Consider the following 20,118-nt stretch of genomic DNA (forward strand, 5'->3'; position numbering starts at 1 on the left):
GTGTGTGTGTGTGTGTGTGTGTGTGTAAAGCTTTTGAATGTCCTAGCATTTTGAATGTCCTACTCTTACTTTATGCTTAAAACCAAGCTTACGAAGCAATAATTTCCTTAAGAAATCAATGGATAGTGTGTTAAATGTGTGAAATTAATGTCACGTTCAATTTTAGACAAGGAAAAGTTTTTCAATAGCCAGAACTTACTCTGTAGGATAGGCCCACATCAGATGCTTCTGTCAAGACTTCAGGTCAGGTGGCACGTTTTTGTGTTTTACTTGATCAGGTTCCAAATTTGAAAAGTCAGGGTGTTGCCGGTGGAGATTGTGGTGAGAGCAAGCTCGGTAGGGGGGCCGCCACAGGCCAGCCGGAGAGGCTGTGGCTAGCGCGCTCCAGGGGCGGGCACAGCGGTCCCCTCTCCACAGACAAGGGTCTTAGACGGCATCTTGTGTTTTCCAGGATCCACACAGTCATGTTGGAAGTGTGTGTGTGTGTGTGTGTGTGTGTGTGTGTGTAAAGCTTTTGAATGTCCTAGCATTTTGAATGTCCTACTCTTACTTTATGCTTAAAACCAAGCTTACGAAGCAATAATTTCCTTAAGAAATCAATGGATAGTGTGTTAAATGTGTGAAATTAATGTCACGTTCAATTTTAGACAAGGAAAAGTTTTTCAATAGCCAGAACTTACTCTGTAGGATAGGCCCACATCAGATGCTTCTGTCAAGACTTCAGGTCAGGTGGCACGTTTTTGTGTTTTACTTGATCAGGTTCCAAATTTGAAAAGTCAGGGTGTTGCCGGTGGAGATTGTGGTGAGAGCAAGCTCGGTAGGGGGGCCGCCACAGGCCAGCCGGAGAGGCTGTGGCTAGCGCGCTCCAGGGGCGGGCACAGCGGTCCCCTCTCCACAGACAAGGGTCTTAGACGGCATCTTGTGTTTTCCAGGATGAATCTTCAAGTCATGAATGTAACCAGCGCACAGTCCTTCTCTACGGAGTGGGCAAAGAGCGGGAGGAAGCTCAGCATCAACTGAAGAAGATTACCAAAGACCTTCTGAAGATCCTGAACAAGAAGAGCCCCACAGAGACAGGGGGTAAGGGGCTCCACCACCTTGGCTCCCATTGTGCCCTTTCCTCGGTGTTATCAGAGTGGCCCACGTCACTGTTGCAGCGTTTCCTCCTCCTGATGACTGTCATGTTGAAATATGAATAAGCACATTTAACGTCCAAGACCTTCTTCCATTAATAGCAACCTTTGTGGCATGCACTGCACTTCATAGGTGTTACGGGTCTTATTTTTATTCTCTGCTCTTTTATGTGACACATTTTCTGCAGTAGTAATGGAGTGCTGAAGGGTGAGTGGGAAAGCCCTTAGTCTGTAAGAAGTCTATTTCCTCATTTCTTTGTGCTGTTCTGGGGGCTTGGGCACTGTCTCTGAGCTTTTGTGCTCAAAGCCAGCACTCTACCATTTGAGCCACAGCTCCATTTCCAGCTTTTGGGTGCTTAATAGGCAATAAGAGTCTGAAATACTTTTCTACCTGGGCTGGCTTTGAGCTGTGATCCTCAGCTCCCAGCCTCCTGCATCAGTAGGATTATGGGCCTGAGCACCCGTGTTTGAGATTGCCCCGTTTCTTTAATATTATTTTTTCAAGATTAAAGTATGTGCTTTTGCTCTGTGGCACTCATATTCCATGTTAGCTGAAAAATCATGCCAGCATAGTTGCTGATCTTTTCATACATTATCCAGAAGGATCATTGTAACAGATAGTGATAGTTACTATATCATCAAATAATTTTAAGTAAGAAAGACAATTGGATGTTGCAAGGTGATGCTTCCTTTGCTTGGGAATTCTCTTTCCCAGGGCTTTTTACATAATTTTTATAGTAAAGCTATGACTTTATATTCTGTCACCCCGTTGTGTAATTAAAATTCTGTAGTTATCTACTTCTCATCTGCTTAATGACTCTTTCCAAGGTTTGTTTATCTCATGATGTCATCCCTTCTCTACCACCCATGTGTTGTTCTTAACTACTTTATTAATTTGAATGGAGAAGAATGCTTGAATTTACCCTGTGCCAGCTACACGGTTGCCACACATGATGGAAACCTCTCCCGTCCTGCTGTCCTCGTCCAGGTTGTCTGTACAACTCAACTAGCAACTAAGTCACAAGGCTTTTCATGCTAGGTCTTCCCTGGAGAAAAACATAGTTGTACAAATAATTCAACCAGCTTTTTCCCTCTGTCAGTAAGAAACGAGGGACGGGCAGGACGTGTTTCAGTCTGATACGACGTTCTGGCCCTCTGATAGCTGAGGTGGTAGTTTTAAACACAGCTTTTGCATCACATTTTCTAGGTCCTTTTCATTACCAGAAAAGGATTGGCACCCCGGGAACCTGGGGCCATGGATGGGAAGCACTCCCGCCCCGCTTTGTGTAGGAAATCAGTCTGTTGTTTGGTTCTCTTCTCTCTCAGAGACAAGAGGAAATATGGGACAATAGAAGACCAGGCTTGAGTCCTGCCAGGAGCCTGTTCAACTATTTTTGGAGTGCGGTGCAGTTTTGGGTGGGAGCCGCGGTTTATCTAAATTACCTGTCAATGGTATTTCTGTACACTGGGGAATTTCCAGTGTTGGAAGGCCTAAAGTGGGAAAGAGCGGGAAGTAACATGGTATCTTTTTCGTGTTTTTTTTTAAGTGCCAGACTATACTCTTTTGTCTTTGTACCAGTTCCTTGAATAGGTACTTCTAGAACATAAATTCACAAAGAGAAAATCACTTGTTCAGTATGGCTTTTTGAGATATCAGTGTCAGAAACACCACTTTGAAGGGACATCTTCAAAGATACTGTAAGGCATTAAATTTTCACCATCTGTAAATAGTTACACTACTTAAAGTTAGTATGTGCATCTGAAGCTAGCTGATTGTACTTCAAATGAATGGAAATTTGCCCGTTTGGGGAAAAAAGAGCTTGTGTGTAGCATCCATTTTATTTTGGGGAACACATAAAAATATGATTTTTTTTTGTCAGTTGTGGGACTTGAACTCAGGTCTTGTTCGCTGTCCTTGAGCCTCTTTGTGCTCAAGGGTAATACTCTACCACTTTGAGCCACAGCTCTGCTTCCAGTTTTTGAGTGGTTAATTGGAGATAAGAGTCTCACAGGGACTTTTCTGCCCGGGCTGGTTTCGAACTGCAAAGCTCAGATCTCTGCCTCTGGTGTAGGTAGGATTACAGGTGTGAGCCATCGGCATTTGGCTTAAAAACAAGATTTTGAGGAACAAACCTCACCTTCCCTCTTCCCACTGTTACCTTTTCCCCCCTTTTCCCCAACCAGGTTACGTAACTTTCCTGTCATTCCTTTTCTTTAGGGTGGAGTAATTGAGTTTCACCATGATTTTCACACATACATACATTGTATTTTAATCAGATTCTCTCTCTCTAGTTCTCCCTCTCATTCTCCCAGTCTTAACAGGTTTTAGTGAGATTTTTAATTCCATCGTTATGCATCAGTATGCATGTTCTAACCTGAAGTTTAAAACATTTGCAATTTAAGAATGGTCAGACTTCATTTTAACATTTTATTAAGTCATCTTTTTTAGGGTGTTAATGATGTTTTTCTGAAACCATAAGTGAACTTTAATAATATCTCAACATTTTAAAATTTAAAGATTAAAAATAATTAAAATTAAGCAGCAGAAGAATAACAATACAAGTTATGAAAGCAAGTGAAGATAAAATAAATAAGAACATCTGTATATTATGACTAGTGTTACTCAGGTAAATAGCATTAAATTAAGTATTTTTCTGAGAACCTCCACTAACGAGTTTTAGACTTTTTTGTTGTTGTTGTTGTTGGTCGTGTGGTTTGAACTCAGGGTCTGGGCGCTGTCCCTCAGCTCTTCAGCTCACGGCTAGCGCTCTATCACTTGAGCCACAGCGCCACTTCTTGCTTTTTCTGCTTATGTGGTGCTGAGGAATCGAGCCCAGGGCCTCCTGCATGGGAGGCGAGCGCTCTGCCACTGAGCCGTCTACTCTACTGAAGGTAGAGCAAGCGCTCCACCACTGAGCAGTCTACTCTACTGAAGGTAGAGCAAGCGCTCTACACTGAGCCGTCTACTCTACTGAAGGCAGAGCAAGCGCTCTACCTTCCCAGCCCCAAAGTTAGACTTTTATAAGGTGTTTTTTTAGTTTGCTGTATGTGGTGTATGTAGTACTGATTAGTATAAGCAAAAAGGTGCATTTGTGATTTCTTAGCTGGACCTGCTTCAAGTCCTAATATTTTTGTTTATTTTGGTCCTAGGCAGAACCAAATATTATTAACTGCTCTTTTGAAACACTTTGCCTGCAAAACTATTGAAGTTCTTCAGCCTTAGATCAATGTTGTTAGGAATGAAAATAAAAAACCTTTGGTATTTTAAATGTGCTCGTGACATGTGCAGCTAGAACGAAGTTGGAATTCCATGCTCAATTTGTGCTTATAAAAATAGATATTCAAGGGTGGCTCAGTGGTAGAGCGCTTGCCTTACATGCCTGAGGCCCTGGGTTCGATTCCTCAGCACCACATAAGAAAAAAGAAAAATTCCGGAAGTGGCGCTGTGGCTCAAGTGGTAGAGCGCTAGCCTTGAGCTAAAGAGCTGAGGGACAACGCCCAGGCCCAGAGTTCAGGCCCCACGACCGGACCACCCCCCCCACCCCCCCCAAAAAAAAAAGATATTCACGAAGTCAGTATCACAAAAGTGGTACCGGCTTCTAACATATGCTACCTCAGCACCTCTTCATGTCGATTCATCTGGTAACAATGTCTACTTGCTTTGTGCTAGCCAGTTATAATGCATCAGTCTAATTTGTTTTTGTGTTTGGCTATAATATTAATTGCTTGTTGTCAAAGGGGGCATCACCTTTTAAATTTTATTTTCTAAAAGTATTCCATTTGCCTTTAGCAAACTATTCTCAAGTTCACTGAATTAAGTTTTCTTCTTGGTGGTGCTGGGAATCCATGAGCTGCACCCTAGCCCTGGAGATTGGTTACATCTTGTTTATGTCTTACGTCTTTAACAGAGATTTGTAAAGTGACATTAATTCCCTGAAAGTAAACCTCCAAATAAAAGGAAAAGGACCTATGGACAGCAGAACTTGTGTCTATTGATCCTGACCACTTAGAATAAAAGTTCTATAAAGGACCTTAAAATAAGCACATATAATCCATTTGGTTTTGTAAAGACATTTTAAGATATTTTACAGTAGGATTAAATCTGTTTTATAATAAGTTCTTAAAACTGTTAAGAACAATAGTCCTCCTTAAACTCAGGTTTTTGTTTTATATTTTTAGTTGGAATTTTCTTCAGACCTCCTTATGTTAAGGAGATAAGCATAGTACTTTTCTAATGTGGTAAGATTTAATCCTCTACTGACCCTAAACAGTTTGGAATTATGTACATGTCTTTTTTGATTCAGAAAAGATTAGTGGTGACTCTCCAAAGAAAGGGCCCAGGAAGTACCTGGTCTATCATAGCCAGACTGGGATTATATTTTAAGTCATTTAGTCATAAGTGTTCCTAGGGACGCTTTCATGATAGCCAGAATATAGATACTCCTCACTGGAATTGATGTTGCAGTGCCAGATGTGGGTATTCATTTGTTGAACATGTCGAAGTCACATCAAGAATGACTCAGTCTTCAAAGCACAGTGTTGTTCAGTGCAAAGTATACATTGTGTGAGTCATCTGTGTAAAGCTCTAAATGGGGGCCCGAAGTCCAGGCTGCAGGGAGACTCGATGAACCACCCCTCCACGGGTGAGTAGCATGGAAAGTGCTAGGTGGGCTTGGGGGCTCCTTCATGACAGGCACGCATTCATGTTGTGGAAATGTGTAACTATTCACTTTCCTAATGCATGCTCTGCCTCTGTAAGAAGTATTTAAAATTAAGCATTTCATTTAAATGCAAAAATAATCTATTTTATACGTTTATTTAGTTGGCGATGAAGGACAAAGAGCCAGGAAGAACAAACAAGAGGCCTTCCCAACACTGGAGGCAGTGTTCACAAAACTCCAGCTCCTTTCATATTTTGATCAGCATCAAGTGACATCTCAGGTAGCCATTTGAGGTTCTCTGTTTACATGTATAATATTTTTATTTCCTTAAAAAGCTTTTCTATGCAATATGTTTCTGGCCTTAATAAGTTCACAAATACATTTTACCAACTATACTTGGGAGTGTATCAAACCATTCATTTTTAAGTATCAGGTTGCCTACCTCCGATATGTTTTTATTGTGTAAGTGTTTTATTTGATGACGATAATCAATATGTAAAACAATCCCTAATGTAATTTTTATTCAATTACATATTGATCCCATATCACTGTTGATGAAGGATGGATCTGTTGATTGAATTAAAATACTATGAACTCAAGAAGAAACCACATCTGCTCATCTGTTTGCTTTACAGTCTGGTGCAAATTCAATTAGATCGTCTAAAAACATGAACAGTCATAGATTGTTTTAAAATCAGTAAGATGTAGATCTTAGTGACCAGGTCCTGTTTCTTCAAATGATAACTGTAAGGGAGTTTGCTTTGCACATGGTTTTTGTTTCTCTGAAGGGAATCCCCTTGAGCAGTCAGAATTGAGGTGGGCGGGAGCTTGGCCCGCAGCAGCGGTGTGACCCTCTCTGTTGGGGGAGCTCGGCCTGCAGCAGCGTTGTGACCCTCTCTGTTGGGGGAGCTCGGCCCCCAGCAGCGGTGTGACCCTCTCTCTCTATGCCCTGCCCTGCCCGCAGATCTCTAACAACGTGCTGGAGCAGATCACAAGCTTTGCCTCTGGGGCCTCCTTCCACCTCCCTCTGGCTCACCACATCCAGCTCATCTTTGATCTCATGGAGCCAGCACTGAATATCAATGGATTGATTGATTTCGCAATACAGGTGCTGGGAAGACCCTGTGGGACAACAATTCTGCCAGGCATCAAGAAATGCATTTCTGGGCTGGGAAGGTGGCTCAGTGGTAGAGCGCTTGCCTTGCATGCTCGAGGCCCTGGGTTCGATTCCTCAGCACCACATAAGCAAAAAGAAAAAAGCCGGAAGTGGCGCTGTGGCTCAGGTGGTAGTGCGCCAGCCTTGAGCTGAAGAGCTGAGGGACAGCACCCAGGCCCCGAGTTCAGGCCCACGACCGGACCCAAAAAAAATAAAAAATAAAAAAAAAGAAATGCATTTCGTTGCATTTATAAAAGTGTGCCCATAGGTGTAACAAATGACCCGGCTGGGCATGAAGCCTCCCTTCAAGTGACCTTTCACCTCAGCTTCCTGACTAGCCTGGGCTTAGGACGTGCCCCGCCATCTTGGCTTAAATTTATTTCTTAATTGATACGTAAAAACATACATATCACACACCCTGTGATGCTTAGGTACAGGCATCTCTTGTATAATTTTGTTTTGCATACAGATATGTATTTCCTCAAGCTTTTTGTAATGTACAGTATGTCCGTGGCCGCCCTGCTGTAGAACAGCACACCCAAACTTTTGTTTGTATCTGACCATAACTTTACCAATAAACATACTCATTCTTCTCTTATTTTTTTTTAAATTTGACATTCTGATTTAACAGTATAAGTAGTATAATAGTTATATTTGCATTCATTTTAATTACTTATTACTGGTGCTAAAAATAGATATCATCTAATATGTGAGAGTTTTGAAAATTCTCTTTTAGTTTTGTAATTTTTTGTCTTTGTAATGAAGAAAGGTTATTTTCCCTCCATTCTACAGCACATTTTATGTTGAAAGAAAAAAAAATCTAAAGCCTAATAATTTTCCTCTCTTCCATAGTACTTCTAAGATATTTTAGTTGATCTGTTTCTAGTATTAGTGAACAGATATTAGACTTGGCTTTATTTTTTTCTATAGTAGGCATTACCTTTATTAATAAGAAGAAAATGATGGAAACTTGCCTGTTACGTTTAAGGAGGGAAAATATAGAATGGGGATGCTCACTAGAATTATCTAGCTCAGAATCTAGGCTGCCATAAAGTTTCAGTAACTGATTTAGCACTGGGTACTTCCTTATATGCACCTGATGTCTAGACAGAAGAAGAATCTAAAAATTGGTTAAAGCTTACAAGCAAAAACCAGTTTGACTTGCCAGTACTTGTGTTTTGGAAGGGTGGTGTAGCAAATGACACTATTTTAGTGGTCTTTGGAGGGACGTGTTTTCCCACTTGCTTGGGCAACGGCAGTTTTATCCAGCCTCTTCTCTGTTGTAGCTACTAAATGAGCTGAGTGTGGTGGAAGCTGAACTGCTCCTAAAGTCCTCCAGCCTGGCAGGAAATTACACAACGGGACTGTGCGTCTGCATAGTGGCTGTCCTCAGGCGGTACCACAGCTGTCTGATCCTGAATCCTGATCAGACAGCCCAGGTGTTTGAAGGGTTAGTATGAAAAATAACATAACTATTTCCAGTCCTAAAATGCATAAAACTTCTTTTTTCTTTTGGTTGGTCATGGGGCTTGAACTCAGAGCCTGGGCACTGTCCCTGAGCTCTTTTGTTCAAGGCTAGCACTCTACCACTTTGAGCCACAGCACCACTTCTGGTTTTCTGGTGGTTCATTGGAGGTAAGGGTCTCAAGGGGACTTTTCAGCCCTGATTGGCTTTGAACCGTGATCCTCAGATCTCACACCTCTGTGTAGAAATATGAGCCACCAGTGCCCAGCTACATAAAACTGTTAAGAGAAAAAATAATTCTGATGGCTGTTGCAATAAGACTGTAGTTAAAAGAACATTTGCCAGAAAACATGTATTGGAGATAACAAATCTGTAAAGAATATGTTTTTCAGTTAAGTATGGTTCTTTGCTCCTTTCTGACTTGCTCCTACCCCTTGATAAGTGTACAGGGTTGCTTATTTACATCATTCTGTCATTGACAGTGCCCATCGTCCTCATGTATTGTAAATAATGGACACTTGAAACTTCTCTTGTGTGCATTTACAATATATATATGTGGGAGTCCAACACCAGATAAAGCGTTGTACACTCTGCCATTTTGGACATTTGATTCTTCAGTTTCTTCTTTTTGATTAAAATTATATTTTTTGTCAAAAGCTAACTTGAAACAAATGATTTTATTGTCAGTCTTCTTTTCACTTTGTATTTGTAGCCTAAGATTGTCTCTGCCACTATGAGTGAATTTGGGCTGAAGAATCGCTGACTACCGTCCCAGTACCAGCCGAGTAGAGCAAGCTCTTCAGAGTGGATTCAAGTCCCTTTCATCCCTTTTTTCCCCCTTTCGAGCCTGTTATGACAAAAGAAAATCTGGGTTTCCCCCCCATATTTTTGCTCTTGGCTTCAAAAGTAGTGGGGTTCTTCAATTTGATAACATCTTTGTATCTAGCACATGGAACAAATTCTAGATTATTGGACAAGTTGAATCAATTTAACAGCAGCTTTTCTGGAGAAAGGAAAAGTGCTGGCTGTTATATACATTCATTGTACATACACATTAAGGAGTAGAATCTGAACGATCTCAAACTTGTAAATACAAGACAATGTATTTTAATTTAGGAAATAAGTTAGTAGACCACAATCATGCTATAAAACTTAAATATTTAACATCACATAGCTAATGCATCTTACAGACTTGAACAAATCTTTCTAATTGGGAATTTGTCCCTGTTCTTTAATTCAAGCCATTCTTATAAGATAATATACGGAAACTCATTTACTGGTGTTCTTTGGTCTCCTGGGGTCCGCCTCTGACACCCACGGTTCTCTTGTTCTTAGCCTGTGGGAGGCAGGCTTTTCCTTGTCCCCTGAATGGTGCAGAGAGGCCTCCCCTAATTCTGCTTACTAAGTAGCTTTTGCCTCTGTGCAAGAAATTTCCCCTTGCTGTGCCTCAGAGCCCTCTTTGAGCAGAGAGGATGGTGAACCAGGTTTCTAAGGGCCTTTTCAGATCGCTGGTCCCATCTATCCGAGAAAATGTGAGTGGAGTGTTATACTGAACTCTGAGAGTGTACAAGACGGTAGCGTTAGACTCAGGTAGACAGACTGTAAGTGTGTCATTCTGTGCTGTAGAGATTTTGGTGTTATGAACTGTGGACGGAGAGGTTGTAGTTGGGGAAAGGTAGCACAGTATTGTAATGTGTCACAGATGTGTCACTAAAAAGATGAGGCTTTATCTCTGTATATAAGAAAAACACAGATATGTTTGTTTCTAAGTTGGATGATCAAGGAGCATGTGACTCCAGCTTATGAATTCAAGCCAGAACCAGCCCTTAAAGATAGGTTTTTCACAACTGCTTCCTTAAAGATTTGCTTCTTTATAAAGGAGTGAACTCTGCAGTCCTCCTGCTGACTACATTCATAATTGTTTTGTGTGTTTTTCCACTTTACCCTTCTTTTTGCATTCTAGTCAGAGCAGCTTGATTGCTGAGCTCCTCTCCCTAGATGTCTTGTTTGGAGGCGTTCCTTCCACTGCCTTTATTCCCCCAGTGACGTGTGGAGGGTTTGGTTGGTTGGGTTTGTTGTTGTTGTTGAAACCTTTATAACACACACTGTGCTGTGTGACTGGTGTTAACAATCCGGTACCTTTCCTGGTGTTCTTTAAGGCGCAGGCAGACGACATGCACAGTGTCAGAACCGGTGCCTCATGCCTCTTGTTACTTCTGCACCCAGGCTGTGCGGCGCGGTGAAGCACGTGGCCAACCCCTCGGAGTGTTCTTCTCCAGAGAGGTGCATTTTAGCCTACCTCTACGATCTCTACGTGTCCTGTAGCCACCTCAGAAGTAAATTTGGAGACCTCTTTAGGTGAGTAGAAGAAAATCCAGAGCCCATGTCTGTGTGTGGTGGTACCCTTGGTTTGGGGTGTTTGTGTCGTGGTGCTGGGGCGGGTCCGTTAGCCAGGCCTCCGCCCTTTTGATGTAGTTATTTTTCAGGTAGTCTTCTGCCCTTTGCCTACAGCCCACTCCCAGCCGTGTTCCTCTCACTCTTACTTTCATAGCTGGTATTACAGGTCTGTTCCACAATGCCCAGCTTGGTTTTTTAGATAGGCTTTCGTGAACGTATTTGCTTGGACTGTCCTCAGACCACAGCCTGGCTCCACTTTTGCCATCCACTTTAATAATATAAACTCATTACAATTACTTCTATTATGGGGCTCAGTGGTAGAGCGCTTGCCTTGCATGCCTGAGGCCCTGGGTTCGATTCCTCAGCACCACATAAGCAAAAAAAAAAAAAAAGCCGGAAGTAGTGCTGTAGCTCAAGTGGTGGAATGCTAGCCTTGAGCTGAAGAGCTGAGGGACAGCGCCCAGGCCCAGAGTTCAGGCCCCACGACCGGACCCAAAAAAAAAAAAAATGGGAAATGGGAAAAACAATCACTTCCATTATGTGTCTGGTTGATATATTCAAGATTAGTTTGAAGTAAATACTAAAGATACCTAACTGCAATAAAAGAAAAAGCACAGTAAAGATGTAGGTATGTGATCATGGGGTTTTTCTAACCCTACGTTACCGTGACTTTTATGTCATAAACCATAACTTTGACTTTCATGTCTTCAACAATAAGAGGATGATTTTTTGTGTTTGAGGGTTTATATTTTTGTAAGTTTTACAGCTGGAGGCATGGCTCAAGGGCCAGGGTGCCTGCCTCGCAAGCCCACCGCCCCAGCCCAACAGACGTTCCGCAGTATGTTTTAGGTAAGGCATAGTGAGGTGATGATCAATGTCTCACACACCTTTACACTAGTGGGAGGCTCTGCTTTTATTTCTGGACCACCTTGATTTTGATAAGCCCATTTTAAAAATCAGGCTTTAAGTGTTACTTTGGGTTTAACACTCTCCGTGAGGCTGCAGAATGTTACCATTCCCTAGTGAGTCAGCCAAGGGTCCTCGGCCCCACGTGCTCTTGTAGAGCTTTTCCAGGCAGATCGATCTGCCTCTCCGTCTGTCTGACTACCTACCTGTCTGTCTACCTACTTGTCTATATCCTGTCTTGTCTTATCCTCCCTTCTCTCTTTTCTCTTCCCTCCCTCCCTCCCTCCCTCCCTCCCTCCCTCCCTCCCTCTCCTCTTTCCCTAACCTTTCAAACACTCTATAGTGTCCGGTCTCCTTCTTGTGGGCCTGTCTCCCCGACCTCGCTCACCCCGGGGCCTTTGTAGGCCTGTCTCTCCAACCCTTTGTGCTTACCCTCACCTGCTGTTCAGGGCTTCCCGCCACCATCTGCCTGCTTGCTTCTATATGCCATTCATGGTTCTGCTTCCCTTGCCCAGCTCCTGTTCGTTCGTCGAAACCCAGTATTTCCCCCCTCCCTTTTGTTACACTTTGAGTTATGATCATGCTCCTCTGTAGAATGTAAATTTCTTAGGGCACAAAGTTCTTCTGTTGCACACAGTGCTCCCTCCCAGTACGTACATCTGCTGGGCACTGCAGATGGTGCCCTCAGGTACCTGACTCATTTGTAGGCATTACTACGGAGTGGAAGGCAGACCCTCAAAAATCACGTTTTCACAGTCTTGACAAAATGTGGAAATGGGCCAGATTTCAATACAATCTTTTTTTTTTTCTTTCTTTCTCAATCATGGGGCCTAAACTCTGGGCCTGGGCACTGTCCCTCTGCTCTTCAGCTCAAGGCTAGTGCTCTACCACTTGAGCCACAGCGCCACTTCTGGTTTTCTGGTATTTAATTGAAGAGTCTCACAGGCCCTTCCTGCCCAGGCTGGTTTTGAACCACAATCCTCAGATCTCAGCCTCTTGAGTAGCTAGGTTTACAGCTGTGAGCACTGGTGTCCAGATAGTGTAACTTTCTTGAGATATCTTGTGGCTAGGATTGTTTTGGTATTAGCAGAGTATGCAAGCAAGCTAGATGTGCAGCAATATTTCTATTTGTATAATAAAACAATTTTAATAATCTTACATAAAACACATATAGTTATGCAGAGAGGAACATTTGGGGAATTGTAATGCTAATCATAGCTACCGTAGCTTAAGACAGGTATGTCTCAGGTACCAGGTTATTTCTCTACTGAGACCTGGAATCAGCTGGGCCCTGGTGGCTCACACTATAATCCTAGCTATTCAGAAGGCTCAGATCTGAGGATTAGAGTTTGAAGCCAGCCCAGGCAGGAAAGTGCCTGACACACTCATCTCCAAAAGTGGAGCTGTGGCTCAAGTGGTAGAATGCTAGCCTTGAGCAGAAAAGCTCAAGGACAGTGCCCAGGCTGTGAGTTCAAGCCCTAGAACCAGCAGAACGAAAAAGAAAATCATGAATCTTCACAGCTACCACAGGGATTTCTGGTAGGCTTCCCTACCAGAAGCCGTTGTTCTCAATCATAATTCATACATGATCCACACTAGATTTGAGCACAAGTCCCTCTGGCCTTACAGTACATATTGATCTCATTATTCTAGCTGTTTTTTCTGGCTTGTGTAGTTTCAGAAGGAAAATTTCTGGGTTTTTGGCTTATATACCACGGAGACCGGTTAGATTGTAACTAGTATTTCATTCAACATAGAAATTTGTAAACAGACTACAGTAAATAGAACAGGCAGCCCAGAAATGAGGCATGAGTTGCAGAATTCAGGAGTTTCCCAGTCCAGTCAGTTAGAACACTGTACAGAAATCTACATGCTTGAGAAGAGTAGAGTATGCCTCATAAAAATTAAGAAAAAAGGCGTAATTATTTCTAAAGACAAATGTAAAGATTGGTAGAATTCAGTAGTTGAACAAAAAATTGGTAAATTTACAATGTGCAGCAGTCCATTTTATTAAACACTTGAGATGAGGATATGGTAGGCAAAGCAGACTCGGTCTGTGGCGTTAGGGGACCAGGAGAGCACCCAGTTAGCATTTTGTGATCCACACGAAGAACCCAAGATCTGTGGCGAATGAAAGTGAATGAAGAGCTGAATACAAAGAACGGCACAGCAAAGGATGATCAAGAGGGTCATTTAAAAAACATACCCCAACTTTCCCTGGTTATTGACAAGTTTTTCTATTACTTGCCTGAAAAAAAGACGACTACGGAATGTAGAAGGCTGTAATTATTGTTACACAGTGATTCCAGTTCTCTCTGTTAGAACACTGCTCCACAGTGATTCCAGTTCTGTCTGTTAGAACACTGCTCCACGGTGATTCCAGTTCTCTGTTAGACCACTGCTCCACGGTGATTCCAGTTCTGTCTGTTAGAACACTGCTCCACGGTGATTCCAGTTCTCTCCGTTAGAACACTGCTCCACGGTGATTCCAGTTCTCTCTGTCAGAACACTGCTCCACGGTGATTCCAGTTCTGTCTGTTAGAACACTGCTCCACAGTGATTCCAGTTCTCTGTCAGAACACTGCTCCACGGTGATTCCAGTTCTCTCTGTCAGAACACTGCTCCACGGTGATTCCAGTTCTCTCTGTCAGACCACTGCTACACGGTGATTCCAGTTCTCACTGTCAGACCACTGCTCCACGGTGATTCCAGTTCTGTCTGTTAGAACACTGCTCCACGGTGATTCCAGTTCTCTCTGTCAGACCACTGCTCCACGGTGATTCCAGTTCTCTCTGTTAGACCACTGCTACACACGCAGTGTTTGGCACTTCATGTGTTTGGGAGAGCTTGTTGAAAACTTACAATGAGGCCCAGACATCTGTGTTTTTAACCGACACCACTCAGCACTGATTCTGAAGAAAGGAGACTGAAGCTATATTTTAGTAAGCATCGAAGGGAGCAATCTGTTGCCTTAAAGCTGTTGACAATGGCAACAGCCTAAGGTAAACAGTCTGTAGACTGTTTTTTCCTTGTTTTGTTTGGCCGGCCTTTGTCTTGCTATGTAGCCCAGACTAGTCTTCAGCTTGTGAGCTTCACCAAATGCTAGACTCATATGCACTCACCACCATACCCAGCTCCTATAAAAAGTAATTTAAAAGTAATGCTGCTGAGGTGTATCACAGAGCTCACCTCACCCTCATGGAGCAGAAGCTGCCAGAAGGCAGGCACGCATGTCTGTTTTTCATGGCTGCGCCACTGCCCATGTGCTTTGGCACAGGGTCCATGTGCCTCCAGTAGTTTACCAGGATGTCCAATGTGGGACTCAAATCCATTTGCGTTTTTAAGTAATAATACTTTGTGATAACGTTAGTGAACAGCTTTTGGAAAGGATATAGAAAATAAGGTTAACACTAAAAGTTTTCTATCTTTTCCTTTCATAAATTGAGTAAATGATTCATTGAGACATTACTACACTTTGGACACCATGCCCAGCTTGTTAGGAATGTGAGATTAAGAACTCATCACCTAGAACTTCTTAGGGGACTTCATATGTCCTTACATGCAATGGTTTTCTTGTTCTGTGTTTTTTGCTGGTTTCTAATTTTTCTTCTTGTGACCTCAGTAGTGCCTGTTCAAAGGTAAAGCAAACCATATATAACAATGTGATGCCTGCAAATTCCAACCTGCGCTGGGACCCAGATTTCATGCTGGACTTCATTGAGAACCCTTCAGCCCGCAGCATCAACTACTCGGTGCTGGGCAAGATCCTCAGCGACAATGCGGCCAACCGCTACAGCTTTGTCTGCAACACCCTCATGAATGTGTGCATGGGCCACCAGGACCCCAGCAGGTAGGTTCTGCCCTGGACAGGGGTGCCGCCGGGCTGCTACTTGGAATTGAGGTCTTCAGCACTTTGTCTGTGCTTACATCTGCCTCTCATTTGCCTTCATTTCCCTGTCTTTATTTCTGAATTCACCTCTGCTCTATCCTACAATATTCGTATCCCAAACAATAATGCTTTCTAGTTTATTCCTCAGTCATGGAATACTTTAGGTATGCTCTATGTATGATATAATCAGTTTCAAAAACATACCTTAAAATACAAATAAAAAACTCTTTGAATCTACTTATACTATGTAGTGTCTTTAACTTTAGATATCCATAAAAATGTAAAGCTCTAGATCAGCTCTGTTCACATAATCAAAAATGCCAATTTACATAAGTGTGGCAACAACTATTGTTTATTCCTTGATATTATTGATTACTACGAAGCATTTAAAGTCTTTTTGTTGTCATTGATTAAGGCTCTAAATGTTATTTGACAAAAGGGTATTTATTATATCCTTAAATCTCAGAAAATGAATGACTTGTTCCGTAATGGTGAAATAAAGTGTTCAGAAGGTCCTTAACATGATGACCTCCCCGTGACTCTCTGCTGTTGCGCTTTTCTTTTCTAGGATTAATGACATAGCCAATTTCTCCTCCGAGCTTACGGCCTGTTGCACGGTCCTCAGTTCAGAGTGGCTGGGCGTTCTGAAGGCTCTTTGTTGTTCTTCAAATCACGTGTGGGGGTTTAATGATGTACTTTGCACTGTAGATGTAAGTTTTCCTTTTCACTAAATATGTTTAAAAAGTTTAAATTTAGCTACCAAGTAATCTATTTGGTTTTTAAAATTATTTAACTTACTCAATTGCAATGTAAGTATTTTTCTTTCTCTGTCCAAAAGCAATACATTACAGTGTAGTTGCCAACAATTAAATACATGAAAAAAATCAAAATAAAATAGATAGCTTTATTTGAGCAGGAGCCAAGAAAGAGTTTCCTTATTTCCTGAACTTTCTGGTTAGCTGATTTTAGGCATATGTATACATACTATCTCTTCTCAGCTGTTTATTTTTCATTTTCGTCTTGTGATATAACTGAACATGTCTATGACATGTCCCATGTCATAGGAGACAACTAAAGCATTGGACACTCTGGAAATGGCTAGGGAATATCTCTGTCTAGGGTGTTCGATTTTGTTGTGCTGCCTTAGACATCACTAAGACGTGTCGATCTCCCTGTAAGGCAAAGCTGTGCAAGCTCTTTCTGTGAGATGGAAGGGGCCCTGTTTGGATTGCATGGTGACAGCTTCGAGCCCCAGCAAGCGAGCTGATGAACATCTGAGGCTAGTGAGACCAAAAGACGTGGGCGCTGGTGGCTCAGCTGTCTTCCTAGCTGCCCTGGAGGCCGAGATCTGAGAACTGCAGCTCATAGCCAGCCAGGGCAGCAAAGTCCATAAGACCCTTATCACCAGTTAACCAACTTTGAGATAAAAGAAGGTACCCATCTTTCTTACTGAGTGTGTCTACAAAAGTGACAAAGAGGTGTCCTCTTCAAATAGAGATAGCACCAACGTCGCAGCAGTCAGGCCGCCTCCACAGGTGTGGATTTCTTAGAAGTCTGTCCGATTTACATTTTTCTGCCAAATCACTTTTTGGAGTCACTTATGCCACATGTTAGTAAAACTTACGATAAGGAACTTTAGAAAAAATTTAGAGCTGCCTCTTGGATGAAGGTTTGCCCCCTACTTCTGCTGTCTCAGGACTGAACGCATACCCTCCTTCCATCCTTCATTCTCTGGGTTTAAGTATAATATATAAAGGTACAATTCAAGCCGGGCGCCAGTGGCTCACGCCTGCCATCCCGGCTACTCAGGAGGCTGAGGTCCCGGACAAGGAAAATCCATGAAACTCTTATCTCCAATTAACTGTCAGGAAACTGGAAGGGGTTCTGTGGTGCAAGTGGTGGAGTGCTCAGAGAGCTCAGGGACAGTGCCCAGGCCCAGAGTTCAAGCCCCATGACTGACCAAAAAAAAAAAAACCAAACCATTAGTTGTGGCTTGATTTTTCAATTAGAAAAGACCCAAGGTTTTATCTTTAACATCATTCATTAGGTCCTCAGTTACTTTTAAGTATACTCTGCCTTAATCTGTCATCCATAAAAATAGGTTACTCATAATTTCATGGTGTGCTCTTAGATTTTGTTTTGTTTTGTTTTAAATGTTGCTTAGTCCTAGTCCCTGGCATATAGTAGCAATCACTAGGAAGGCTATTGAAGGTATCATTTTTCTTTCTGTGAGAGCAGGAAAGGTACAGATTGCATTATTACTAAATTAATGTTCCACTTTTTTTCTTTTTTTTAAAATTTAGGAGTCAACTGGAAACTTTCAGAGTTGTTAAAATTAATTCAATCGCATTAAAGAACACATTAGCCAGGCTCTGGTGGCTCATGCCTGTCATCCTAGCTACTCAGGAGGCTGAGATCTGAGGATCGTAGTTCAAAACCAGCCCAAACAAGAAAGTCTGTGAGACTCATGTCCAATAAACCACCAGAAAACTGGAAATAGCGCTGTGACTCAAGTGGTAGAGCACTAGCCTTGAGCTGAAGAGCTGAGGGACAGCGCCCAGGCCCAGAGTTCAAGCCCCACAACTGACCCCCCAAAAAAAACAACATAAAAAAGAACACATTAGTTGCCACAGAAAGGAACTCCAGAATATTACTGTGGCTTGTTTTCCTGCAAGAAGGACCTTCTCTTTTTCTTTGCTTCCTGATGCTCTTTCCTTTCAACGGTGTATTAGATTGCATTTTGCCAAAAATTATTATCATGCTTTTCAGTTCCATTGAATACATGTTTAGGCTCAGTGTCTTCTTACGGTATTGGGGTGCAGATTGTTATTTCCCTCTGTGGGTCACATTGGGATTTGAGGTCGTGTGGGAATTTCCTACTTTCTCTTAGATACTGATCTTGCTCCTGCTGCGGGGTGTTAGGTATTAAAACCTGTCAATGTTTTTCTTGAAGGTGAGTGACCTTTCATTCCATGATTCATTAGCTACTTTCATTGCTATTCTGATAGCACGACAGTGTTTCTCCCTGGAGGACGTCGTGCAGCACGTTGCCCTGCCCTCGCTCCTGGCGGCAGGTGAGTGGTCGCGGCCCAATGGCCCTGCGGGGTGGGGCACGCCGGGCTCGGGGCAGGCGCCCCGCGGGGTGGGGCGCCGGGGTCAGGGGCAGAGTCACCCATAGACGCTCTGTGCGGAGTCACGCCGACCCCTCGGGAATGGGAAACAACCATGCGCCCATTTCTAATGGACTGCACTCGGGTTTCTCAGAAGCACGGGGTCAGCAGACTCAGCCTAGTGGACAGCCCGATGGGGTCAGCAGACTCAGCCGAGTGGACAGCCCGATGGGGTCAGCAGACTCAGCCTAGTGGACAGCCCCATGGAGCTGTTCTGTGTGAGTCAGGATGCTTCCTTTTCATGCCCCCTAGCTTGCGGAGACGCCGACGCGGAGCCAGGGGCCAGGATGACGTGCAGACTCCTGCTTCACCTCTTCCGAGCTCCTCAGGCCTGCCTGTCACCGCAGGCGACCGGTAAGACCATGGCAGGAAACGCGGGTGCGTGCTCACGGGGAGCTGGAGCTCTGTGACCTCGCGAGCTGCTTAGTAACTTCCTTCCTGATCTGAGAGTGATGAAGGAGTGAAATAATTCCAGTGGGCAGGCTGGCAGGGCCTCACTTATGTAACATCAAGGTTTATTGGGAAATAAGTAATTAATAAATGTGTGGAATACTTCTGCTCTGAGGTCATGCCCCACTGGTGGGCAGCCTGATCCTCCATCACACCATGTGTTGGCTCTGAACCACATCAGCCCACCCAGGGCAGTGGTTTCATGTGTGCTCTTCCTATAGCACAAGTGGTAAGAACAAATCTTAGAGCTTTCAGTGATGTCTAACCCTAAAGATCCATATGACACATAATGTGTTCCTGGGAGTTCTACTGATATATTTGGCATATCTCTCTGAGGAGCAAAAACACTTTGAATAGTTAAAACAAAGAAAACAAGAATACTGCCAGCATCTCTTGGTGAATCCCAGGAGCATCACCTAGAGCAGGCCGAGGGCAGTACTGACCATGACCTAGCCGTGAGGCCCTGCTGACCACACCTGACTGCAGATGGCTGCTCATATGCTCAGGAGGCTGTTACAGGTTTGTTGTTGTTTTTCTAGGCAAACCTTTCCCTGGAATAAGATCCTCTTGTGATAGACACCTGCTAGCCGCTGCTCACAACAGCATTGAAGTGGGAGCCGTTTTTGCTGTCTTAAAAGCAATTATGATGCTTGGTAAGACTGTCACCAGAAATTGAGGCAAAATAACTGGTATTTAGTTTCAGGTGTAATTAAACTGTATTTGAAACCATGTGTTCTGTTTGTCCTGGGAGGAATTAGTTGGCTTCCAAGTCCAAGAACCATCAGAACTCTGAGAATTCTGTCTTTTGTCCCTATCGATCCTGCAGCAATTTATATAGAGGTATCTTTCATTTTGCTATAATTACACTGTCTCACTCTGACGTGAAATAGA

The 20,118-nt window shown here is 43.1% G+C and overlaps 2 protein-coding genes across 5 annotated transcripts in view; one reads left to right on the forward strand and one right to left on the reverse strand.

Annotated features, from left to right (window-relative positions):
• Med12l (mediator complex subunit 12L) overlaps positions 1-20,118 on the forward strand; it is a 231,938-nt gene that overhangs the window by 151,517 nt on the left and 60,303 nt on the right. For both annotated transcript variants that reach the window (XM_042665626.1, XM_042665625.1), the window contains 10 exons: positions 933-1,080; positions 5,956-6,074; positions 6,759-6,902; positions 8,237-8,400; positions 10,642-10,773; positions 15,341-15,568; positions 16,176-16,317; positions 18,561-18,681; positions 19,030-19,131; positions 19,767-19,880. In XM_042665626.1, the coding sequence (XP_042521560.1) occupies positions 933-1,080; positions 5,956-6,074; positions 6,759-6,902; positions 8,237-8,400; positions 10,642-10,773; positions 15,341-15,568; positions 16,176-16,317; positions 18,561-18,681; positions 19,030-19,131; positions 19,767-19,880 (1,414 nt within the window). The remainder of the gene's footprint in view (positions 1-932; positions 1,081-5,955; positions 6,075-6,758; positions 6,903-8,236; positions 8,401-10,641; positions 10,774-15,340; positions 15,569-16,175; positions 16,318-18,560; positions 18,682-19,029; positions 19,132-19,766; positions 19,881-20,118) is intronic.
• The window catches only part of P2ry12 (purinergic receptor P2Y12), a 51,226-nt gene that overhangs the window by 8,002 nt on the left and 23,106 nt on the right, over positions 1-20,118 (reverse strand). Inside the window, exon 1 of one of the 3 annotated variants that reach the window (XM_042665656.1) lies at positions 200-222. The exons of the other annotated variants lie outside the window; for them this stretch is intronic. The gene's annotated coding sequence lies outside the window, so the exon portion shown is untranslated. Of the gene's footprint in view, positions 1-199; positions 223-20,118 lie in introns of those variants that run through there. 3 annotated transcript variants of the gene reach the window in all.

This window comes from Dipodomys spectabilis, unplaced genomic scaffold (genome assembly GCF_019054845.1).
Source record: "Dipodomys spectabilis isolate Male_0828 unplaced genomic scaffold, ASM1905484v1 ptg000340l, whole genome shotgun sequence".
Lineage (NCBI taxonomy): Eukaryota > Metazoa > Chordata > Mammalia > Rodentia > Heteromyidae > Dipodomys > Dipodomys spectabilis.